This window comes from Podarcis melisellensis (assembly GCF_964234715.1).
Source record: "Podarcis melisellensis genome assembly, chromosome: 5".
Classification (NCBI taxonomy): Eukaryota; Metazoa; Chordata; class Lepidosauria; order Squamata; family Lacertidae; genus Podarcis; species Podarcis melisellensis.
The window spans coordinates 22706053-22731908 of NC_138537.1; the positions used below are offsets into that span (position 1 = coordinate 22706053).

At 39.0% G+C, this 25856-nt stretch overlaps 1 protein-coding gene across 1 annotated transcript; it reads left to right on the forward strand.

The window, feature by feature from the left end:
* Positions 1-275: 275 nt before the first annotated feature.
* DHX36 (DEAH-box helicase 36) lies at positions 276-24845 on the forward strand. The gene is made up of 25 exons (XM_081910854.1): positions 276-515; positions 2387-2505; positions 3399-3615; positions 4389-4427; positions 4716-4886; positions 4971-5050; positions 6015-6089; positions 6263-6429; positions 7364-7445; positions 7632-7772; positions 8216-8318; positions 10691-10778; positions 11989-12044; positions 12947-13011; positions 14537-14680; positions 17052-17169; positions 17292-17390; positions 18620-18793; positions 19022-19108; positions 20271-20354; positions 20457-20556; positions 20644-20734; positions 21858-21978; positions 22730-22882; positions 24146-24845. The coding sequence occupies exons 1-25, from the start codon at positions 291-293 to the stop codon at positions 24329-24331; spliced, it is 2985 nt and encodes a 994-aa protein (XP_081766980.1). The 5' UTR covers positions 276-290; the 3' UTR covers positions 24332-24845.
* The last annotated feature ends 1011 nt before the right edge of the window (positions 24846-25856 follow it).

Genomic DNA, 25856 nt, shown 5'->3' on the forward strand with positions numbered 1-25856 from the left:
CGCACGCGCTCCTCCTCCGAAAGCGAAGCGCGGCCCTGGGCGCCCCCCACTTCCCTTCCCCTCTTCTTCCAGCGGTAAGAGGAGGGGAAGGGAAGTGGGCGGGGAAAGAGACGGAGAGATTTATAGAAAGGGAAAGAGCCTCAAATCCACGTCCGCGCCTGCGCGTCAGCCAGAACGGAAGTGATTACGATTCGGCCGGCTCGAGAGCCTCTCGAGGATTCCGCTTCCGGTTCCCTTTTAGCGTCTGCCGGCTCGGGAGACTCTCAGTACCTGGCAGCGGCGGCAGCAAGATGAGCTACGAGCACCGTCGGGATCGGGGCCGCGGGGGCGGGCCCCGCGCTTCGCAGTCGTCGTCGTCGTCGTCTGGCCGCGGCGGAGCGGGAGGCGGCGGAAGAGGTGGTGGAGGCGGCGGCGGCGGCCGGGGCCGACCCCCTCCTCACCTGAAGGGCCGTGAGATTGGCCTGTGGTACGCGCGGCGGCAGGGCGAGAAGAGCAAAGAGGCCGAGAGACAGCAGGTGGGTGAGGGGGGAGGCTTCAGGGTGGCCGGCCGAGCGCTGCCTGCCCGCCCTTTGCGCCCCAGGATGTGTCGTTGCGGGACCCCTGAGGGGGGTGGCGCTTGAGAGAAGAGGCCTCCGGTGAAGCCCTTCTTTCCTGAGGAATTTACCTGTCGGCCCGCTCTTTTTGAAGGTGTCCTCATCCAAGAGGCCCTTTGAAAGCTGGCGCGGTGCGCCTGCCTACCTCGTTCTTCCTGAGCGCGCTGGGTAATAATAATAATAATTTATTATTTATACCCCGCCCATCTGGCTGAGTCTCCCCAGCCACTCTGGGCGGCTCCCAATCAAGTGTTAAAAACAGTACAGCATTAAATATTAAAAACTTCCCCGAACAGGGCTGCCTTCAGATGTCCTTCAAAGATAGGATAGCTGCTTATTTCCTTCATGTCTGAAGGGAGGGTGTTCCACAGGGCAGGCGCCACTACTGAGAAGGCCCTCTGTCTGGTTCACTGTAAGCTCACTTTTCGCAATGAGGGAACCGCCAGAAGGCCCTTGGCGCTGGACCTCAGTGTCCGGGCAGAACGACGGGGGTGGAGACACTCCTTCAGGTATATTTAGGAAAATAACAATATCATTATCGTCATCATTTTATTTGTATGCCGCCTTTCCATAGTTAAAACAATGCTCAAGGCATGACAGCATGACAAAATTTACATACCGTAATTACCAACATAACAAAAGTTATAAACAGTAAATAAAACACATCAGAAAGTACACAGCCAAAAAGAAAAGTTTCCACATAATTCATGAAATCGAAAACTAAGACTACAGCATTAATATCAATCACAGTTTAAAATGACATAGATAAAAATAAAAGCAATTTTAAAAACAAAAACAAAAATGGAACCTTTCTGCCTAGCAGCAGCAGAAGCACTCCTTTATGGAGCTGTCAGGCCCCGCCCCAAGCCAGGTGGAAAGAAGCAGGGCAGGGCCCTTCAGGCTCCCAGCAGAAATAGAAAGACAGCTCTTCTGCCCAGTCCTGTCCTCTGGCAGTTGGAGTGACTGGCCCAAGGCTGCGAATCTCAACCCACTTTTTGTGAGGTTGGGGGTGTTGGACATCCAATTTCCCATTCTGTCTGCCAAATGTGCGCATCCCCCCCCCCCATTGGTAGCAGCTTCTGAGTCAAGAGCAAGGAAGCCCCCTATAGGGGGCATTGCAGTAATCTTACCAAGGGTTGTATCCATTGCTGCTTGAGTGGCGTCCTGCTTCTGCAACAGGGCTTATTGTTTCTTTCCTCTCCCCATGTCTGCCCCAAATCTGCTCCAGTGAGCCTCTCATCTCTAAGGCATATTTTGAGGATCGGGGGTTTGGCTACAAGTTGAGAGGAAGAGCATGACAGGTCAGACTTTTAAAATAGGTTTGAAGAATGTCCCTCAAACATGCCCCACAAGGTACATTTGTTGTGTCTGGTGCCTTTCTCATTTGCATGATGCTTAAAGGAACCTCATTGAGCCTTGAGTAGTTGTATCCGTGTATATGCCACTCAGGTGGGTATAAAAAATAGCATTCATTTTCCTCACATGTATGAATGAAAGGAAATGTTCTTCCATATGGAGAAGATTTGTGTGCAGGTGTCCTATGGTGTATGCTGACAGAGAATTTTACTATGTGTTTCTGTTAGAGATAATGAAGACTTTCTCAGCTTTGTACAGAAACATTAAATTTAAAGTATAGTAGTAACTTGACATATCCTTAGTATTTAGAATATGTGGTCCTCCTTTTACAATATTGAGGAGTGTCCATCATTGAAATAATTGGAGCAAGATTTTTGAGCATGGAGTATGTTACACTTTAAGATTTTGTTAAAATCCATTGTTCTTTCCATATATAGAGAGCTGTGGTGCGTATGGATGAGCGCAGAGAAGAACAGATTGTACAGTTGCTGAACACTGTCCAGAGCAAAAATGAAAAAGAACAAGAAGCCATGTCTTGGTGGTCTGATGAAGAAGGGTAATAATATTTTTTGTATCATGTCAAAACTTAGCATGTTAGCAGTATGCAAACCAACTGAAGGGTAGTTTGCATTATAAAATAGTTAAACATGCCATGATATGTTCTGTTTTACTATCAAACACTACAGTAATTTGTATTCAGTTTCATTTGTTTTCGTGCTTAATATTCTTATGGAACATCGCATCACAACAGTATTTCTAAATTGGGAAATAATTGGCCATTTGGAATAATAATGACTAAAATACAGGCAACCCCCATTTTAGGTGCAACCAATATGTGCACAGCGCCAGATCTGGAGGTAGCCCGGAAATGTAATAAAAGACATCACTAAAAGGTGGGGCAGGGGCAGGGTGGGTTGTTTGCAGGCTGTTTCAGTTGCACACAATTTCACAATGACCTGGAATGCACCCCCTGCACAAATCGGGGGTTGCCTGTAGCTAGTGACATTTATTGAGCTACTTTCATCTCAGGTTTTTGTTTGTTTTATCTTGCAACTTTGTGGCATCTTGGGGATTATACAGCACAGGGTATAATTGGGATAGTACTGTGGCAAAATATCAGTGGTGTGGGAGGGAGGAAAATCCAGGCAAGCAGAGCAGTGAGTCCTAATTGTAGTGTTGGAAGAGACCACTAGAGTCATTTAGTCCAACCTCCTACATTGCGAGGATCTTTTGCTCAACATGGGGCTCAAACCCACAGCCCTGAAATTAAGAGTCTCATGCTTTATTGACTGAGCTATCTGCTTGCCAGCTGCCACCTTAGTTGTTTACAGGATGGGATCACTCATAGCTGGACACAGGACTGTAGATCAAAACTATAAATACCAAATGTATCTACTGATGTGTGTTTCTTAGAGCTGGAAGACTTATGCTTAACCACACCTTTTCCAGGTACACAAAGGAGACCCCTCCAAAACCAAAGCCTGTTGTGGAAAAACCTGTCGTTGAGAGGGCGCCGAAAAGAACTAGACCAATATTGGAAAAAACATTCCTTGATCAAGATTCAGAATATCTCTTAGAAGAAAATAAACCTGATGTTGATTTAGATGAGCAACTTAAAGAAGAATTGAAAAAGAAAAAAACTGATTCCAGATATATTGAAATGCAGGTAGCCTCCAGAGAAGATTTTGGGGCATGTTGAGGGCAGGAGGGGAAGATGAAGCTCTGTTGCACTAGTGTATTCCCATTTGTACTATGCTAGATCTCTAATTTTATCTATCTCAATAGAAGTTTGCATAAATGTTTTGGGCTAGAAATTATAGATATCATTTATGAATTAATATATGTGGAAACCCTGAGCTGGTTTTTTATGCTGTATTTCATCTAGTAGCCAAGATGATGAATATAGTGTAATCAGTTGTGATTCGAATTAAATTATTGAGTATAATGGGCAGCCCAGTCATGTGGGCTTGCTGTCAAGAGCTCTGCTCTTTAGGTTATGAAGATGAACCAGATATATTTTTGTACACTGCCTTGGAATCTTCTGATGGACAGCTAATCATTTCCCCCTCAAAATAAATAATATTTTCATTCCATTTTTATCCTTACTGCAGTAAGAGGCACAGGAACTTTAAAAACTTGACTTTCCTCAAGGAACTTGCTTAGGAACACAGTCAGAGGTTGATATAGTTCTAGTTCCTCTTCTCCTTTAGTGGAAAAGGCAAGCGTTAATGTTGTGTTGCAGCTGAATACATTTATTATTAATATATATGATTCTCAGCATCTTAGAGGGAACATTAACATGCTTTTTTAAAAAAAATAGGTTGGTGCTTCAGTTCATAGCTTAACAGCATCACTAATCGTATTCAACTTGCTAACCAAATTTATAAATATCTATTATAAATATACTCTATTTTCACTTAATTTTTCTTTACTTTGCAGAGATTTCGCGAGAAGTTGCCTTCTTATGGAATGAGAAAGGTAAATACATACCTTGAATATGAGCCTTTTTGTCTTAACTCAGATGAGCATTAAGATTTGGAAAAGAAAAATATTTGATGAAATGTTAAAAGGCAATGAGAATTTAGTGGAAAATGTTTGTGTGTTCTACTGTGTTGAGAAACACCATTAAACAATTTCAGTCCCTGGTGTATTTTTTATAGAGTGGGTAATGTTCAGTGCATAATTGAACGAGGGCATGGAAGTATATCTCCACACAGCAGAGTGATTACTGTGTGTTTCATTTTTTTTTTGTTTTGTTTTTAATAGGAGCTTGTAAACATCATAAATAGCAGTCGGGTAACTGTTATAAGTGGGGAAACTGGCTGCGGAAAGACAACCCAAGTTACTCAGTTCATCTTGGATGACTATATTGAGCGAGGGAAGGGGTCTTCCTGCAGGATTGTATGTACTCAGCCTAGAAGGATCAGTGCTATCTCTGTAAGTGACATTTATATCTGTTCTTGGATAAAGTAACCATATTTACAAAGAAGAAAACATTAACAGATTTTCTTTAATGTTAAGGTAGCAGAGAGAGTTGCGGCAGAAAGGGCTGAAGTATGTGGTAATGGAAAGAGTACAGGATATCAAATTCGGCTTGAAAGGTACATGAGTATTTTCTTGCTGGTTTTTATACTTGAAGAATGTCTATGCACAGACTAGAGTGGGCATATGTTTTAGCATCCCTGCTGTGCTGTTACTTACCTAGGGGGTTCTCCTTCCACAGATGCAGCAATGTAACTTTTGGTGATAAAATTAGTAACCTGTCCTGTGAATAATTGTGTCAGCGCAAATGCTTATTGGCTGGGTTGTAAGATTTCATATGAGGTATTTGTGTATACAGCCATTCAGACAGAGCTCCAAGTGATAAGCTGCACTGTGGGAATGGTATTTTCATGTATTTTCAGGTGTTTAACTATTCCACCTGGAATTTTGCTGTCACAAATTGTGGGTGTTGCCACAAATAGGAACACCGTACCACAAATATTTGTGAGGAATTGCTACAAATACAATACATTATCAAGTAGAGCACCAATCAGAGTTGTGATGTAAGTGGCCACCCACTTGCCTTTCAATCGACTGTGCTCACAAGACTTACTTTTCACTGCAACTTTTATTCTGCTAAGCTGCTGTCAAGTTAAACCTTATGTTCCTCTATAAGTAATGTGTATATATAAAACAGGTGAGCAACCAAGAAAGAAACAGTGGCATTTGTGTGTGTTGTTTGGATTAGCAACAACTTGTAAAATGGGTTAATTAAGCATTGTTGTGTCATACCTTAGACATTCTGTTTGTTGGCTGCATGCTGAGCATACCATGAAGCCAAACTATGCATGCTTTCTCAGAAGTCCTGTTGACTTCAACTAAGCTCACCTCCAAATAAGTGTGTATAGAACTGCAGCTTTTATTTTCATATTGCACAACCAGACATTGGATGCTTGAATCTTAGTAAGTGAGTGCAGCTGAAGGTGTACTGACTGTCATTATAACACTTAAATGTATCTTCTGGCTTTTTCAAAAGCAATATCAAGAGGAACTGAAGTATTGTTTTTAATGGCTATCTTTCAGCCGGTTGCCAAGGAAACAAGGCTCAATTTTGTACTGCACAACAGGAATTGTCCTACAGTGGCTCCAGTCAGATAAGTATGTGTTTCTCTGTTTCAAAAGAAAATTTTGAATGTGTTTCCTCAAAGCTTTATCAGCTGCTGTTAATAGTATTTGCAGTACTCATTTCCAATTATTTCATATCTGCTGATTAACATTTTGTTTCTTATGAGCATGGGGGGGTTATCAGTTCTGTGCTTCTTTTGTTGTAGGGAATTGGCCAGTGTTAGTCATGTAATCCTCGATGAAATCCATGAGAGAAATCTCCAATCAGATGTTTTAATGACCATAATCAAAGATCTGCTAAGTGTACGACTCGACTTGAAAGTCATATTGATGAGTGCTACGCTGAATGCCGAGAAGTTCTCAGACTATTTTGGTGTGTGAAATTATCTACATTTTTACAAGTGTAATAATCTCCTGTATTTTGCTATGAATGGTGGAAGCATTGTAGTATAAAAAAATACAGGTGTCTTCCTTCTTATGTGGGGGTTACAATCTAGGTTGCCGCTGCTTTCTCATTTGTCAGCTGTTAGGCGGGGAGGCTGAGCAGCATCAATAAAACCCCGCTACAGCACCAGCTCATGAGGAGACCGTCCCCGGAGCTCAAAGAGAATGTCCTCTTTGGGCTCTGGGGAGAGTCTCCTCACGAGCCAGGAGGACTTTCCAGCTCGCTTCCAACACTTCCGGGTTTCAGGTATCGCACATGTGCACAGTTGTGCAGAAGTGTGGAGTTGCCTGTATTTCTGAAAATAAATAGACAAAATATATGCTGTTTCTTTTTTTAGTTTATCTCTGCATGAAATGAAACACTGAATACTTGGCATTTTCATGTAATAGTTCTATGATGCCTTAAGAGACACACACATATTGTGGTATAACTATTCTTTGTCAGAATCAGTTTATCAGGTGAAGTATCATATTCTGTGTGCAATAAACATTTTACTTCAGTGAACAATATCTTTGGCAGCATTTTGAACACTTGAGTTCATGCCAAGGATAATTTATACTCCACCCATCTGGCTGGGTTTCCCCAGCCACTCTTGGTGGCTCCCAAGAGAATTTTAAAAACAGAATCAAACATTAAAAACTTCCCTAAACATTCTAAATCCCTTTGGTCTTTCTAGTAGAATAAAAACAACCTAACTAGCTTTTTGATTACTATAACAATAGCATTTTTTAAAAATGTTCTATTTGGATAAGCTTCATGCTTCTAGCTATTCTGTAAGTTTTGTCTTGTATCTTGTTTTCAAGCATGATGCAGTTTGCTAAAATGTAGGTGATGTAATATATATTTTCCCCTTTTTATACAGACAGTTGTCCTATGATCCATATTCCTGGATTCACGTATCCTGTCAAGGAGTACCTTTTGGAAGATGTAATTGAGAAGCTACGGTTAGTGTGAAGATGATTCCTCTTAGTTCCTTTTTACATTGTGGCATCAAAACTCAGAATTTGGACGTATAATGATTCCTGACTTCTCCCAATATGAAGACTATATTGAGATTTTTAGAATGATTTAAAAATTTTTTTTACTTAATATGCAAACATTATTACTGAATGCTATATTTATTTCTGAAGATACATTCCAGAAAATACGGATCGCAGACCACATTGGAAAAAGAGGTTTATGCAGGGGCACATAAGCAGGCCAGAAAAGGAAGAAAAAGAAGAAATTTATCATGAGCAGTGGCCAGATTATTTGAAGCAGCTGAGAGGACGGTAGGGTTATTTTTCACTTTTGTACGACTTTCAGATTTTTGTTACATATATGACAGACACTTTATGGCTGCAATCCTAGCACTTTCTAGGGAGCAAACCATATTTGATGTTTTAATTTGCTGGAAGCCACCCAGAGTGGCTGGGGCAACCCAGCCAGATTGGTGATATATAAATATATTACTATTATTAAACACAGTAGAATTTCTGTATAAACATGCAGTTTCTCTGTTTAAAAGAGACTGACATTTGTTCTCTGCTTAAAAACAAATAGGATCCACTCTGTTCTGCTGTCTTCTTTCAGCAGTTTCTTCTGTTGATCTGTGTTTATATTAACCAGTCTCCTTTTTTGCTATTTGTATAAACCAAGAGCCTGTGTATTTGTGCTAAACTTAACTGTAGCACATATGGTTAAATAATGCTTTTTATTTGTACGTGATTTCTAGGTATTCAGAAAGTACAATTGATGCATTGGGAATGATGGATGATGAGAAAGTTGACCTTGATTTGATTGCAGCACTGATCAAATACATTGCTCTTGAAGAAGAGGTGAGTTTCAACTTGACTAAATATGACTTCACTTTTTAAATTATTTCCCCTTCGTAATTAGATTAGGTCAACCTAATTAAACTTAGTTAATTCTAAATCTGCTAGATTTCAAGAGAAGAGACTTAAGCACTAACTTAACCTTAACCCTTACTAAAATAAATGGAACTTAAAAAGGCTTAAATTTGACTCATGCTCATCATGAATAAAAAACAATATAAGTTGGTGTTGGTTCTACGCAATGATTGTAGAGGAAAATTATTTTGTAGAGAATTGTTTTCTTGGAATTTTTGTAGGCAACTGTGCACTTGTGATGTGAGGCATATGAAATCACAGGGATTAATATAAAGTTCTTCTCCCTGTATGTGTTAATACTAATACATAAAGTTGTTTTCACTGTCTTTTTAAAAAATGTTGTTTATATGTTACAAGACCAACTAAGTTAGTTCTTGGTATGAGCTTTCGTGTGCATGCACACTTCTTATCTGAAGAAGTGTGCATGCACACGAAAGCTCATACCAAGAACTAACTTAGTTGGTCTTTAAGGTGCTACTGGAAGGAATTTTGTTTTGTTTTGACTATGGCAGACCAACACGGCTACCTATCTGTATATGTTACAAGAGTTGATTATATGATTTAAGAATTATTAAACTATTGTTTGTTGTTGGCCATGGTCCTGTATCTTTGGCTCTAGTAAAGAAATATTCTGATTTCCAGGCACGATCACTGCACCACCACAATACTGCAAACAGTGGCTATGATAACGTTGTTGTATTCCAGTTACATCATAGTAGAAATTCAAGAGTAGACTGGAACCTTAACCACAGTGGTACCTCTAGTTACGAACTTAAATTCGTTCCGGAGGTCCGTTCTTAACCTGAAACTGTTCTTAACTAGAAGCGTGCTTTTGCTAATGGGGCCTCTTGCTGCCACTGCGTTGTCAGCACACGATTTTCGTTCTCATCCTGGGGCAAAGTTCTCAACTCAAGTTAACTCTTCCGGGTTAGCGGAACTTGTAACCTGAAGCGTTTGTAACCTGAGGCTTTTGTAACTCGAGGTACCACTGTACTCTGTTTACAAACAAGCAAAGACAACAGCTACAAATGTTTTTCTGTGCTTGTATGTTAAAGTCAATACTGCACTAATCTTAGAGAAAAAAATTGAGTAAATGCTTTTCAGACCCAAATCACACACCCTTTGGCTTCAACAGGATATTTCAATGTCTCTTGCTCCCAAGCAAACATTTCAGGGACTAGAATGTTTGTTTTGTACTAAGTTCTAGCTTAATCCCATTTTATTTAACACCATAAGTTTTGAAAATAGAAGATAGTACAGTCATACCTCGGGATGAATACGCTTTGGGTTAGGCAAATTCAGGTTGCACTCCACAGCGACCCGGAAGTAACGGAGTGCGTTACTTCCGGGTTTTGCCGCGTGCGCATGTGCAGACCATCATAATGGCGTCATGCGCAGAAGTGATGAAACGTGACCCGCAGAGGCAGATCCCGTTCGCATCCCGAGGTACCACTGTATTTTAAGATAGTTTTTGAGCAATAATGTCTTCCATGTTAGTTCACATAATAAAATCGAACATACGCAGATAATACTGCCTTCATGATTACCAGTGCTTTCAATTGTATTTTGGCGCTTTGCTCTATTACCTGAAAAAATGTGATAGTGACAGTAGTGGTACTGGGGGAGAAAAGTTACTCAGAATCAAGTGTTTCTGCTGCATATCATTTTCAAATTGCAAATAATATTAAGAATGTGATTGCAAGGTTTTAGAAATACCAAAAATAAAGTTTACAGGTTGAATTGGATGCAATACTTAATCCCTGGTTTGCTTGCACATATGAATCTGCCCCAGTGGGATAATCATGGCTTGTTTTTGGCTAACAAATCATGTTCTGAAACCCTATGGTTTAAAATTGGTGCATGAATCTTGGCTTATGTTAACTGTAGTCTGCCATTACATCCAAGTTCAGTACCCTGGTTTAATTCTAATTTGTTGTGTTGCCCCTTCCCTGCCACCCATTGAGTGCACAGATGCAAGACTCAAACAAAACTACTTGGGCAGCTAAGAGTTTCTTGCTGGCCTTTTCACAGACCTCTGTACCCTCCTCATCCTACCAGGCAACAGACTGATTGCACCACTCACTTTGTAAACAAGCTGACTATTCAAAGAGGAGGTGAGACCCTGTGGAGGGGACACAAATCAACATTAGGCGAAACAAACTAAATTTGTGAGCGGGATCCAAACTTCCTAAATTGTGGCTTAACAACATGTCTGAACTTGGCCATGATGTGTGCTTTATGGGTTGAACTATGCATCCATGTTGGATAATCTATTTCTCCATGTACCTGTGTTCATGTAGGATGGTGCAATACTTGTATTTCTCCCTGGGTGGGACAACATTAGCACTCTAAATGACCTTCTGATGTCTCAAGTTATGTTTAAGTCAGGTAAATCATCTTCTTTGATTTTCTTAAAATATTCTGCTGCGAACTAGGGGTTTTCTTTATAAACTGTTACCCAAACCCTCCCAGCACCTTTTGGCACCACTATCAACACAGCATCATAGATTGTAAATTGTGCCAACATAGCTGTTGATGTTCACCGTCCTAAGCATATGCAAGTTGGCAGACAAGTTCAGAATTCAGCTACCCTTTTCAAATGAATGTTGGCCTACATTAAATAGTCTTAAATTAGGATGAGCAGTTAAATTAGCACTGTCAAGATGCTTCAGTAAGACTTGGAGGGTTTTCTGTCCCTAAAGCCTACTGAACCTTGCTAGCTGCCATTCTGAGCCTCTGCCCCTCTTTCTGTTGCCCTGCATCTCTCCCCTTTGCATGACTGCCAGAACCATAATTCCCACTGTCTTTCTTAAAAATGCATTTGAATGCAGTTCAATGGTTGAACTGGCATCCCAACAGCCACTGCAGGGGACCAGTAGGTGATAGCATCTGGGGTGGCATGTCAGTTACAGTGTTGGCTGGTAAATCCCCCTAACTCAGGCATGGCCAAACTTGGCCCTCCAGCTGTTTAGGGACTATAATTCCCATCATCCCTGACCACTAGTCCTCTTAGCTAGGGATGATGGGAGTTGTAGTCACAAAACAGCTGGAGGGCCAAGTTTGGCCATGCTCGCGAATAAATTGGTTACTGTTAAATGTCAAGGATAGCAGTCTCCATCCTTAATGTGGTTTCGCATGATGACATCGCACAAACATAACCCACTGCGGAACAAATGTTTCAAGGATGTTGAGCTTTGCATTTCCTTTGAGAGCAGATCAGTTTATTTGGGTGAATCAAATGGATAGCCGTTAATGATTCTAGCAATAAATTTAAAATATTCAAAGGTTTAATTTTAACTTTACCTAACAAGCTGCTGACCTCAAAGACTTTTTCAGTTTAATGCTACAAGGCAATATTTAAGGCAAAAGATAGAAAGGTTATCAATTTTCTTTCTTATTGGCAAAATAAAATGAATAAATTAACTAGTGCTTTCAAAAATATTATTTGTAACGAGAAGCTGTGGCTCCTTGAAGAAAATAGTTCATTTTTCCTATAACTGTACCTCATTTATATTTTTAATTTTTTCTAGATTTTTAGTTTTTCTTTCAAACTGAATTTTACTTAGAGTAGTACCATAATGCCGATTTTATTTTTCAGATAGGTTCGTTATTATACCTCTGCATTCGTTGATGCCTACTGTTAACCAGACCCAGGTAAGTTTTATAATTAGCAGTGGTCGTTATTTTGGTATAGAGTATTCTAAATCTGTTTTCAGTTTTTTAAACTGAAGTAGAATGACTGCAACAGCTGTGCCTTCACATAACTTACTTGGTTGGATCCAGAGAAATGCTGGTGGAAATACTGGGTAGAAGATAACTTCTGGGAACAAATATGCCTCTGATTTTCAGTCCCCACCCCATAACCCGCCTTATTTAGCAGGGTCTCACAACCCTTTAGTGAGGTATTTGGGGTGACTACCACTAAGATGAGGGAAGCAGGGAGGTCATATTCCATCTCCCCCCCCTTCCCCCTGTTGTTTCTCTGAATTCAAGTGCATATGTTTATTTGTTGCCCAATCATATTTATTATTTTAAGTAACATTAAACATTTCAGTCTTACTAAGCAGCAAGGAAGGAATCAATTTTTCATATTGTGGAATCTCCATGGCCTTGGAAATTGGGAACAGAGTGTGGGCTCATGTGCCTCTAATAATAATAATAATAATAATAATAATAATAAATAAAAATTTATTATTTATATCCCAACGATCTGGCTGGGTTTACCCAGCCACTCTCTATGATATAGAACACAATGTCTCAACTGGACTCTGCCATGCCTGTTAAAACATGGGATGCTTCTATCCACCTGCTTTTCAAGAGATCATATCCTTCATTCCAAATAACTCTTTTCTTCTTGGATTGCTGTTGTAATAAAACCTTAATAAAATGTTTCAACTATCCATTAATGTGTTGTTACTCTGGTGTTTAAATTTAGTGATGAGTGTATGCATGTGCATGTCTTGACTGAAAAAAATTAAATTAAGTAAACAAATATTAGGATGAAAAAGAAATTTCTGGAAGAAACACTTTTTCTCTTTGATTTTGTTTTTCTTTAGGTTTTTAAAAGGACCCCCCCTGGAGTCCGTAAAATTGTAATTGCTACCAACATCGCTGAGACTAGGTAAATCTTTGTTTATGCTTCTAGCAATCCTTGAAATTAACTTGTTGGGCAAAAGGAGTATTTTCATCAAAAGTGTAAATTAAAATGTTTAATTCCTTTATGTGGTGGAATGAGCAATAAAATAAATTAAAAACATGTACAGTGAAGCTGCTTTTCCACTTTGGATTCATCAGATAGTTAATGTGGAAATTTAATGTAGAATGCATATACTGTACAAGGGAAAGCAACACATTCTCTCTTGAGTGCTGCCCAATTAATCCGTGGAGTTTCTTTTTGAATGCTGGCACTTTTAAGCACAATGCCTGCAATGTTTTCCCCCTTTTTTTCTTTGAAAGGGAAACAGTTTTCAGTCCTCCTGGAGCCCAATAAAAAGTGGGGGAGGGGAGAATAAAGGCCGAGGTAAACAATGTTTTTGCATTTTCCTTTTTGGAGAGGAAGAATAACAGAAAATACAAGCAGGTATGGAAAGTGGAGGGGAGGTAAAATTAGAAAAAAATGGCTTAGTGCAGAGCAAGAGATCATGAGAAGATGTGCTTTAGAGTTTAGACAGGAAGCTGACTGAGCCTCAAGAGGAGAGGAGCAACAGCAAAGCCTTGCCTTGAAACTTTGGCATTTCCTGACTTGGAGCTGCAGGGGGAGCTGCAATCATTAAGAAAAACTGTTTGCAATATGATCAACAGTTCCTTTTCGGCTTTTATAAATTGGCGTCAGCATTAAGCAATATCTGTTGGCCTGTGGAATAAGTTAGGTGTGGAAACTGACCCTAATCCCTAAAACAGTGCACATGAAGCTAGGCAAAAGAAGTTATAACCCAGACTCTTCCCTCCTCAATATCCATTACACTGAAAGTTTGGGAATTAGATACGAGTGCTGCCTAGACTGGATTGCTTGTTAGAAAACCCCAAGGGATAACAGTTTCCATTAAGTATGCTTACAGCTGATTATCCTAAGGCTCCAACCCAAAACATGCTTGCTTAAAAATAGAACTTATTTCCAGATTAGTATGCTTAAGTTAGACAAGTGCCTGCTGTCTTAATGATTAGATCTAAAAACTTTCCCTTAAGTATGACCCAGTCATCTTATGGGCTATTAATTGTATCAATGTAAAAATTGGTTTATTGTTAGTGTTATTTTTTGTGTATTTTACCTCCTTTATCTTTTTGCACACTACTGCAGTAGTTTGTGGCTGTGAAGTGGTTTATGAATCTGTAAAATAATAATAATAGCTTAAGCATGTCTGCCGACAGTCTTAGCTTCTGACATGTTCAGTTAGTCTTGCTTCAGTCTGAGCATTTTTAGCTTTTTGGTTTTCTTGCAGAATTCACTCCTTGGTGGATCTGTGCTTATTATGTAAGAAATAGCAAAACTGTAGTGAGTGGTAGTCTTTGTTCATTACGATTGATTGCAGGACAATTTGTGTGTTTCGTAAGGGGCAATTTCTTTTACAGATTGACGTAATCAATGCAAATTGTCTCTATTTGATGTACAAAAGCTAACCATTTCTTCCTGCTTCCCATTTCTGCAGCATCACCATAGACGATGTGGTATACGTTATAGATGGAGGAAAGATAAAGGAAACTAACTTTGATACACAGAACAACATTAGCACAATGGCTGCAGAGTGGGTTAGCAAAGCAAACGCTAAGCAGAGGAAAGGTAGAGCAGGAAGGTAAGAGTAATCTATTGTAACAGAATGGACAGAAGCAGCGAAACCTTGGCTATTGCAATAATGAACATTTTCAAATATTTAATAAAAAAAATTATTTAAAGTTTACTTTAAAGACATTAACTTTCCCCCTCACTTTGCTGATTTTATTGATTAATCTGAAGTGACTTTATTTGCTGGCTTAGTTTTTTGCTTTGTTTTTTGCCCCTTTGATATTTAATTTTTATAAACTGAATACCCAAAGTGGTATGGTAGAGCCCAATGCATTTTAGATTGGAGCATGAATAGATTGGAGCATCCTCTTGTATCATCAAACCTTTGATAAAGGAGGCTCTAACCTGCAAAACCTTATACCAGAATACTTCTGTTAGCCTTTAAGCAGTTACATGGATTTCTTAGGGTTCTTTTTTTACTTCCATAGTCCAGCACAACTGTTCTTCAGGGATTTAAACTTAGTTTTAGAAGTTAAAGTAGTTCAGCAGCACAATCTCTCTATTACAGTCTAAAAATACAATATAGAAAAAAATTCTTCACTATCTTGACACTTGAATTGTTTGAATTTGTTGAACTCCTTCAAATAAAACCTTAAGACATAGGACTATAGGCACAGCACATATGCCTAGTTCAGTGTTTCCCAACCTTGTGCCTCCAGATGTTTTTGGCCTACAACTCCCATCATCCCTGACCACTGGTCTTGCTAGCTAGGGATGATGGGAGTTGTAGGCCAAAAACATCTGGAGGCACAAGGTTGGGAAACACTGGCCTAGTTGATACGTATAGGTCTTGTAGCCCGATTTCCTCTCTCCCTATGTGGAGATGCTGTGTGAGCAGAGGTTGGGCTCTTGAGCACAAATAATTGGTAGTGAGTTAATGTACATGTGGAGGGACGTGGGTGGCGCTACAGAACCTAGGGCTTGCTGATCAGAAGGTCGGCGGTTCGAATCCCCATGATGGGGTGAGCTCACGTTGTTTGGTCCCAACTCCTGCCCACCTAGCAGTTCAAAAGCACATCAAAGTGCAAGTAGGTAAATAGGTACCACTCTGGTGGGAAGGTAAACGGCGTTTCTGTACACTGCTCTGGTTTGCCAGAAGCAGCTTAGTCATGTTGGCCACATGACCCAGAAGCTGTCTGTGGACAAACACCGGCTCCCTCGGCCTATAGAGTGAGATGAGCGCCACAACCCCAGAGTCGTCTGCGACTGGACCTAACGTTCAGAGGTACCTTTACCTTTAATGTACACGTAGTACAAATAAATCATGTCCTGTAGATTACTCTCTTAGCATTTTTACTCAGTGCGTTTCTCTAGATATTATCTGCTTACCAGATAGTACATAAAGAAAAAGAAAGTTCAGTATCACTATCCTTGAAGAGTTTTCCTTCACAGTATTGCTACCTGAAAATTACTCCCACTAACTGTGGAAGTACTTAATATCTTCCCACATAATCACTTGGAAATGAATTTGCCTAGAACTCTGGTATTCAAGAGCATTGGTGAATATAGAAAAATGTGTAATAGGTGCATAGCTGTTTAGCTGCACAAAGTTGCTTCACTCAACAGTTGCCATTCTATCCTTTGTGAGACCAATCAGGCATAACCTTTCACCGCATTGCAGATTTGGTGCAATCCCATCTTATAAGGTTATTGTCTCATACTGAGCAAAGGGGAGTGCATTGTGGTCCTTAGTTTTCTGTTGACATATGTCAGACTGTCAGGTAGATCATCCCTGCCTGCACCATATTTGCATTTATTATTCCCTGTGCCATATATAAAAAGAAGCTGGTGTTGGTTTGGTAACATTTTCTTCATTTTGTTGCACGAGGCTGCTGTCCTTGATCAGATATGGCAAACATTCTTTAGCTCAAGGGATGTGTTCCCTTCCAGGGTTTCATGCCAGTGGCAATATTGGCTAGAGCAAAAAAGGGTAGAGCAACAACCATGACTCTTACCTTTGAACAGTAGGCAACATTTCAACTATGCAGGAGCCAGAGGTTTATGCATACACATATTTTTGTGTGTGCGCGCGCGCATGCACGCACACACCTCTCCCTCTATCTAGGCACAGAACTCTTAAAGGGACGCATTCCAGCCAGGCAAAAACACTCAAGGGGCAGAGTAGTGCTGATGAGAGGTGTGGCTTGGGGAAAGTCTTGAGGGCCATATTAAGAGGTCTGGAGGGTCTCATTTTGTGTCTGTGCCTGGGGTTCCCCACCCCTGTCCTAGATTATTGCTTCTCTTTATAATTGCTTCTTGATGGTACACTGAGCTTCTCATTCTTTCATTGCAAGTTTTGCATAAAAGGTATACTGCTAAGCCGCTTTTACTTATAACACATCAATGTTACTACAGTGTCAAAATATTTTAACTTCCTGCAGAGTCCAGCCTGGTAACTGCTACCACTTGTACAATGGTCTGCGTGCCAGTTTGCTAGACGATTATCAGTTGCCAGAAATCCTGAGGACACCTTTGGAAGAACTTTGTTTGCAAATCAAGGTAATATATATATAATATATACCCTGTTAGGGTAGCCTTTCCGGTAAAGGATTTTGCATCAAGCATAAAGATTTGGAGTTCGTTCAAGTAGTATTGATAGGATGAACTTTGTTTTCTTTCAGATCTTAAAGCTTGGAGGAATTGCCCATTTTCTGAGCAAATTGATGGATCCACCATCACGTGATGCTGTGTTGTTATCCATTAAAAATCTCATGCAGCTGGTAATTTTTTGTTTATTTCCTGTACTAATATTTTATTTTATGTAACAAATTTGTATAGCACCCTTCTTCCATAGAACTCAGGGCAGTTCACAACTTGTTTAGGCTTGAGAATGTTCATTCATGGTACTTAGAAATCATTCATTAAACTGAGCAATCACAAATGTTTACTGTAGATATTGTTTAAGCTTTATACATGATTTTCGTAGCTAAGGCAAGGAAAACATAAAACACTTGAAGTCTTAATATAATAAACTTTTTGCACTAAGAAGTGTAGTTTAAACGATAGTGCAATTTAAAATTGAACTTCACCCAAATCAAATAATATCTAGTTTTGACTTGGAAAGTACTGTTTTTATAATTTTTCTGATGACGGATGTAACTAGAAAAATCAGGACATTGAAATGGAATAAGATAATGAATTTTTACACTAGCTAAAGCACAATGGGCAGTGCATGCTCATTTTGCTGCAGCTGTTCAGTTGGTATTTTATTAAAATTCAAATAAGCTTTGAGAACAACAGTAAAAATCACTTATTATTATTATTATTCCCTGTCTTCTTCCCTGATGGGACTCAAGGCAACTTACAGATAAAAAGAAAAACTGCTAAAACTGGAAAAGCAATAATTCAAATATAATTAAAACTATATACATACGTAAAATCTGTTTAAAACATACCAATAATTACATTAAAAATATCACGGCACCAGCCCTTTAATTAAAAGCAGTCAATTCCTAAAAGCCTGTTGGAACAAGAAATTCTGGTGCTCAGAATTTTGTGTCTTGATGATTTGCTAATTTGTGTGTACGTTCATTAATTTGGAGTAGTACATGGCATCTGGGTACTTTTAAAGCAAGCATCTTGCTGAGCGATAGAAAACTGAGGCAATGAGTCTAAAGACTTAGGGAGCTTCTAACCGTGGATGGGGTTTCAGCACCTTCACCCTGGATACCTACCTGAGTTGTCTTCATGATTATTGCTCACAGTTTTCCTCAACCATGTTTATTCCAGTACATTTGCTACTCTTCTCTGCTGTCCCAACCTTATTGGTGAAAATTGTAATTATGAAAACAGGTGGTGCTATTCTAAATAAATGTGAAACTAAGTTTCACCGTACCTTAAAACTTAAGGGACAGAATTTAGGCTTCTTTAACAAGGATTTCAACCAAATGTTGATACTCTTTTTCATTGTTTATGTTCTTCTTCCTTTTTTGTGTCATCCCTTTAACAGAATGCCTTGGATAGGCAAGAAGAATTGACTCCCCTTGGAGTTCATTTGGCGCGATTACCAGTGGAGCCACACATAGGAAAAATGATTCTCTTTGGAGCTTTATTCTGTTGCTTAGATCCTGTTCTCACTATTGCTGCCAGCCTCAGCTTCAAGGACCCTTTTGTCATTCCCTTGGTAAAGTATTTATAGAGAGCGTTAAAAGTAATTTTTGTTTTAATTTAAATTTTTGTTCTTTGAAGATGAAGCCTTTAATTTCAGAAAGATCCCCCCCCCCCCTTGTAATGTGCTATGTTTTAGTCTTACAGCAAATTGCACTTAGTTTTTCTTGGTTATATCTCCTGAGTCTTTCTTTCTTCTTTTTAATACACAGATTAGTCCAACTTTGTGTTTTTTTCTCTTAAGGGTAAAGAAAAAGTAGCAGACGCAAGAAGAAAGGAACTGTCAAAGAGTTCTAAAAGTGATCACCTCACCATTGTGAATGCTTTCAAGGTAGATATGTGATCCATTGACCAACAGTGGTCTGCAAGTTTCATGGTGGTTCCCTGGCATTCCTGGGTATTTGTTCGAAGATGTGAGACAGCACATCCATTGCATGGAATAGTCATTTTCATTGCTGCTTTTATTAATATATTGTATACTATTGCATTACAATTTGAATTCTATGGAATTACAATGGTTGCAACAGGCAGAGAAGTCGTTAAATGGTCTGCCAAGACCCTCAGCACTTTTCAACTTGTCCACGACGGGGTGAAGTTTGGGAAGCACTGTTCTAGTTGACAGGTGGTGGATTCACAGGGGGAACATCGTTTATTAAATAAATAATATAAAGAGGATTCAAATATTAGCATGAACAGCTCACATTGCACAGAGATGATATCTTCACGGTCCATGCTTGATTTACTAGTAGTGGTGACAAACTAGTATTAAACCCAAGTATGCATTTAGTATGGAGATTATAGAACAATGGAATTGTGTGGTTGGAAAGGACCCTGAGCATCATCTAAGTGCAACCTCCTGCAATTCAGGAATCTCAACCCCCCCCCATCCAATTTGAAGCCATTCTGGACCCTGTAACTAGAATTCTGGACCCTGCTTAGCTTTGCAAATGTGCTAGCAGTTTAACTGATGCACCACTAGGAGGGTATTACTAGTAGGTTAGCTTTTTATTCCAAATTTCATTGTTTTCTGCTATGATTTGCTCTAAACAATTTTAATATATGGGTCTAATTTTAATCCTGTATCTCCTCCAACTTGCAGTTCATGAAGTGTTTCTTCCTCTTGTTTTGGAGACCAGGATTAATTATTGCCGTTCTAGATCTTTTCCCTTTATGCATAGTGGAATAAGGAAGTGATATGAATTGTAGTTTCCTTTTAGCTGCTGAATTAGTTCTAATCTGGATGTGTTGACTTAATACAGCTCTGTGAAAGGAATGTATGCACTCCATATTATTTTTTTTGGTCACTCTTATTGTGACACTTCATATTGACCTTCTTTGCTACTCTATAAAATGCTTTCTTATTCCATCTGGCATTCAAATCAGGAAGATATAAAAATCAGATTCAGTTCAGCTCCAGTTTTCCTTTAAAAGGACCTATACTAAATAATAATAATAATAGTAATAATAATAAATAATAATAATTGTGCTTTCAGGGTTGGGAAGAGGCCCAGCGACGTGGCTTCAGGTGTGAAAAAGATTATTGCTGGGAGTATTTTCTTTCTTCAAATACTCTGCAGGTAATAGTTCTTTGTCTCTAGCGAGAAAACGTACACTTTTGAAACAGATTTAGTTTGACATTATCTGTAAGAACAAATTGATCGATTCATGCTGTTCTCTAGATGCTGCGTAACATGAAAGGGCAGTTTGCTGAACATCTCCTTGCAGCTGGGTTTGTGAATAGTAGAAGCCCCAGAGATCCCAAATCCAACACGAACTCAGGTAAATTCTGAAGAGGAGCAGTAACCAGATACGCTTTCAATTCTCCCTTTGTGAATTGTTGATTCACTTGGCTGTTTTCTTTTCTAGACAATGAGAAGCTACTCAAAGCTGTTATTTGTGCTGGCTTATATCCAAAGGTTGCAAAGATCCGAGCAAACTTCAGCAAAAAGAGAAAAATGTAAGGCTTTTTCTTCTCCATGCTCTTTTTCCAAGAATGTGTGTGTGTGTGAATATATTAAACAAGGGTTTCTACGTAGTTGGAAGAAGGCTGGAATATATTTTTCCTCGTGTTGCTAACTATGTAGTCTAGGAATACTTGAGTTCTGGGGGAGCATGTGATTATTGCCCCCCTCCTCCCCCTCCACACACTCAGGTGAGACAACAGATTGGGCAGGTGATACTTGGGTTAATTTTGGGATCCTGCAGCTCCAGATGAACAGAAATTTTGTGGAGATCATCCCAAGGGAGAACCACAAATTTATTTATTAATTTTTTACATTGCTCTTTTGGCTAGAATAGTCCATTGTGTCTGAAATAGTGGTCTTTTGTGTTAAGGCATGCTTAACACAATAACCAGTATGCAGATTGCTCGTTCCTATTTGAATTGAGCAAAATGTAATAGCATAGTTTTGCCACTAGGTGGAGCCACAAATAAAAATTTAAGACTGAATAAGCAGAGTTCTCTTGATCCCGTCTCCACAATCTATGTTTTATTTGGTAGATGGCTAGCAAAAATAAATTGATTATATTTTGCTTTGATGATAAGCCCTGGACTGGATAGGTCACTAATAATGATGATAGAAAATGGCTTTCCGTATATCAAACACTTATTTTCCTCTTGTTTTGGAAATGTGTTGGGTTTCAAAAGAGAAATTGAAATGAGGATACTATCATAGACAGGACAGTATAATTTTCCTTTCCTCATCACTGGGATTATCCTTTATGCAAGCAATATCTTCTTGCTCAGAATGAAAAAGGGAATAGAGCACACAAATTGCAGTGAAGTTCAACTGATACCTTATTATTCTTTAATTAATATAACACAAATCTTTAAAGTAATCTGATACTGTAGTCTGATTTTGAAGTGGAACTTTTTAAAGTATAGGTGCTTAAAATCCTTCTTGTTTTTCCTTTCAGTTCTTGCCTAAATATCTTGCAGCAGTATCTAATTTAGAAATTGCTGATAGCCCTAATGGCACATTACAAGTCTCTTTTTGAAGGGCGGTTATCTTAAATCTTTGAACATATGTGCATGTTATTCCTTTGTAGCTGAATTATAAGTGATTTGTCTGTGTCTTAAGGGTTAAAGTTTCCACTAAAACAGATGGAACGGTTTACATCCATCCCAAGTCTGTCAATGTTGAAGAGACAGAATTCCATTACAACTGGCTTGTTTACCATTTGAAGATGAGGACAAGCAGTGTAAGTGAAAATTTATTTTGTGTTGTTTTAAGGATAAATGTGGGTGTATTTTAAGTCTCTCCACAGTCTGTTCTGTTGAAGCAATTACAGTCTTAGTTAGCTTAACTAGTCTGGTCTGTACGCAGCTCCACTCACTGCAGTTATCACTGCACTTTACAAGGGACCTCGAAATGACAACTCCTGATTGAGAGATGGCAATATCGGTAGCTTTTAATGCTTCATTCCTGTTCTGTGCCCTCCCTTCTCCCTCCTGATGCCTGCTGCTCACAGTGGAATTCTTCAGATTCTCATGTCCTCCATGCTTCTTGTGATCTTACGACTGTCATTCCAGAAGGGAGGAGAGCACATTGAGAAGCACAGCCCATGGAATGCAAAAGGGTGTAGTGTTTGGGGTTTTTTAACAGGCCTAGGGATATCACATATTTTAGCTATGCCTTATGACTACTCTTGTTTCTAGTCAAGGAAGAACAGCAAATCTTTGCTCATCACTTCTTTGCATGTAATGCAGCTAACTATGGGAGTGAAACCTTTCACAATTAAAATAATAATTGTCTTGGCTTCAGAATACCTTGAACCTAAAGTGTTTTCCAGTGTTTGCCACATTATTAATATTTCACTTCATAGGAACTACACACAAGTCTAAAACCAAGTAACTTGAGATCCCATTTTCAGTATACACTGGTACATTCTCATGCCCTATTTTGAATGTGGTAACATAGTTTATATGTGCTGACTGCATTCCTTGTTACAGATATACCTGTACGACTGCACAGAAGTCTCTCCATACTGCCTTTTGTTCTTTGGGGGAGATATTTCTATTCAGAAGGACAAAGATCAGGATACAATTGCTGTGGATGAGTGGATTGTTTTTCAGTCTCCAGCAAGAATAGCACAGCTCGTGAAGGTGAGTGGGCTGCCCATTTCATTTTCAGATTTTCTTCTACACAAACAACTGCCATACTCCTGGAACAGCTTATATAGTATGGTGTTATGAAAACATTTCTTTCTTTTTTTCTAAATGTTAACATCTGCTTAGATTGCTGTGTTGTAATTCCCTATAAAGTATAAACTTGAAAGATCTTTTCAGGCATCAGTCCTTTTCAGTCATTTCATTTTGGAGAGAACTGTCATTTTAGGATTTCACGTGAAATGCTCTCTCCTTCCTTCCTGGGGGGGGGGGTGAATTAATGAACCAACAGGGAGATACTGCATTTATTTCTATGTGATATTTTCCTGCACCACCAGATCTGTTTCCAGAAAAAGACACTTAAAGTGGAGTAATCAGAGAGAATTAATGTTTAGATAAGCAGTGTACAGCCCTGTTCATTCAATCCCCCACCTGTGCCTTGAGATAGATGAAGTACAATCAAGCACCAGATTTTAATGCCAGATGGATAGCTTTTTTCTGAAAGGGGTTGGGGAAGAAGTACAATAGGATCTTAAAAACTAAAACATTTCACTTATTTATCAAATACCAACCACCTTATGTTAAAATAAGACTGAGCTTATCTGATTGATGTTCAAAAATAATTGCCTTTTTATTGTGCTTTGCCTCATTTTTTTCACATTAGTCTTTTCTTGGCCTATATCAGCTATTTTTATTGTTACTGTTAAAAAGTGCTATCAAGAGTGAAGTTGTAAATTTGAACAAGATGTGAAAATATGCAGTTTAACTAAACCACAACTTCAACTATTATTTCAGATTGAAAATGGGATTCTTTTAAAGACATTGGGTTGTATCCAAATTCATTATTAAAGTAGATGCATTGAAATTAAGGGACAATGCTAACTTCCTTCCATTAATTTCAGTGGGCTTCCTCTGCCTATAACTTAAGTTGGATACAACCCATTGACTCCTTAGGCAATTCTTTTTTTATCCTTATGAGAAACTTACTTTGTTTCAAAGTGCTTTATACAGTACAGTTCTTGAATAACTCGAAACAGATAAAGCTGTGCCTAAAGTAAGTTCCATTTAACTGGACAGAAAAGAGCTAGTTAAATTTCCAAGAAGTTTGACACACATTCTTAGCAAAATGCAGAATGAAAGAGAATAATACATTTCATTTCCAAGTATGTATTAAGTTTTTGACACTATAGAAAAATAGAATGGCTTTCGAAACTTTCTGCTCTTGGGTTTCTTTCTGAACCAACATCCTTTTATCCGCAGGATTTGAAAAAAGAATTGGATGACCTTCTACAAGAGAAAATAGAAAACCCACACCCTGTGGACTGGAACAATACTAAATCAACTGACACTGCACTCCTGACAGCCATTATAGACTTAATCACAACACAGGAGAATGAAACTGCCAGAAACTCTGCCCCCCGTTTCCAGAGCGAAGAATACAGTTAACACTGTTCCTTTTGGCCGCTGAAGAGATGGCAGCTCTACCGGTTCATTGTTGACGGTTTTATCTTTGGGCATCTTGGAATTTCATTTTTAGTATCGGTAGTTCATAACGGCTGTGTATGGCGTTCATTGTATAAAGTAGCTGTTTATCTTGTTGCCAGTGCTGCATAGTTGTATTCTGCATGTATGACGCTGCTTCTTGAGGACTGTAATTGTCAGGTAAAAAGATGGATGAAACTGAACACGAACTGATTTTTTTTTTTTTACATTCTTCTGGTGTTTACACTGTTTTTCTGCTAACTGTGGAATCGTCACTTTAAGAAAAGTGATTCATGTTAGTAGCTAGAAGCCCCTTTTTGTCCATTAGCCTTTTATTTACATTCTGGGGTAACTAGTAAGGGCATGCTGCTGAGAGTGAAACAACCAAAGTCATCACTCCAAAGATATGTACGAGGGCTGTTGTGTCAAAAGCATTGTCACATTTTAAATAAATGCTTGATGTTTAGATCTTTCTAAACATACGTACTCCTATTCATCTATCGGCCATAGGGTGGGAAATTGTATTTGATGCTCCAGAAGCTACAGCTGCACATGCCTAGAGACCTGGGTAGATACTCTAAATGCCAGCAATCCGCTTTGGAATGGGAGCAGGATTTAGTCTCCAACCTAGACAAATAATGTAGTTTTGAGACGGGGGCTTGCAATAGACTCTTTCATTCCAGTGGAGCTTAAGTGTACATGAACTGTACACTGAGTAGCTGTTTCAGTGATGCAAAGATTTTTTTGAGTTTCTTTTGGAATACTTTATCAACCCATGTGTCTCTATTAAATGCCTATATGCTAGTCATTTTCATATGCACATTATTACTGCGTGCGCCGCATTGCTGTTTAAAATCACAGGAACCTCCAAGATCTGGAACTGGCAGCTTCTAGTGGAAGATTTCAAATTAATATTGAATAGAAAGCGTAAGCAAATGCAGAGCATTTTGTAAAACTCACGCAGACAATATGTGGCTCGCTCACAGGACCTTTCCTAAACCAGTTACCAAAATGATTGTCACAACACTTCACTGCCACCCCAAAATGTTCCTATAGGTTGCAATGGAAGTTTTAAATTTAGTTGTAGAAATATAACCAATGATTGCAGGGGTGATGTGTACCAGGTTTTGTTGCTGAACATGTATATCTCTGATTTCCCACAAAAAATCTCCTATTTTGATTTGAATAGACTAATTACATCAAATTGTCAAATTGATTTTCCTTAAAAGCAATGGCAAAATCTTGGGAACCCCATTTTACTAAATACCCTAATTTAGAAATCCGTTTAGTGAGCGATTAAGAACTCCCACTGCAGTTCATAAACCCAGTTTGGACTATTCTCTGTATAGTATATATGTGTTTCTCCTCTGGAACTGCTGGCTTGTCCCCACCCCCAATTACTGATTTTTCTACCATTTAAAAATTCTGATAAAATTGATGTATCTTGATTAATGAACACATAAGTATTAAGTAGAGCTAATGTAATTAA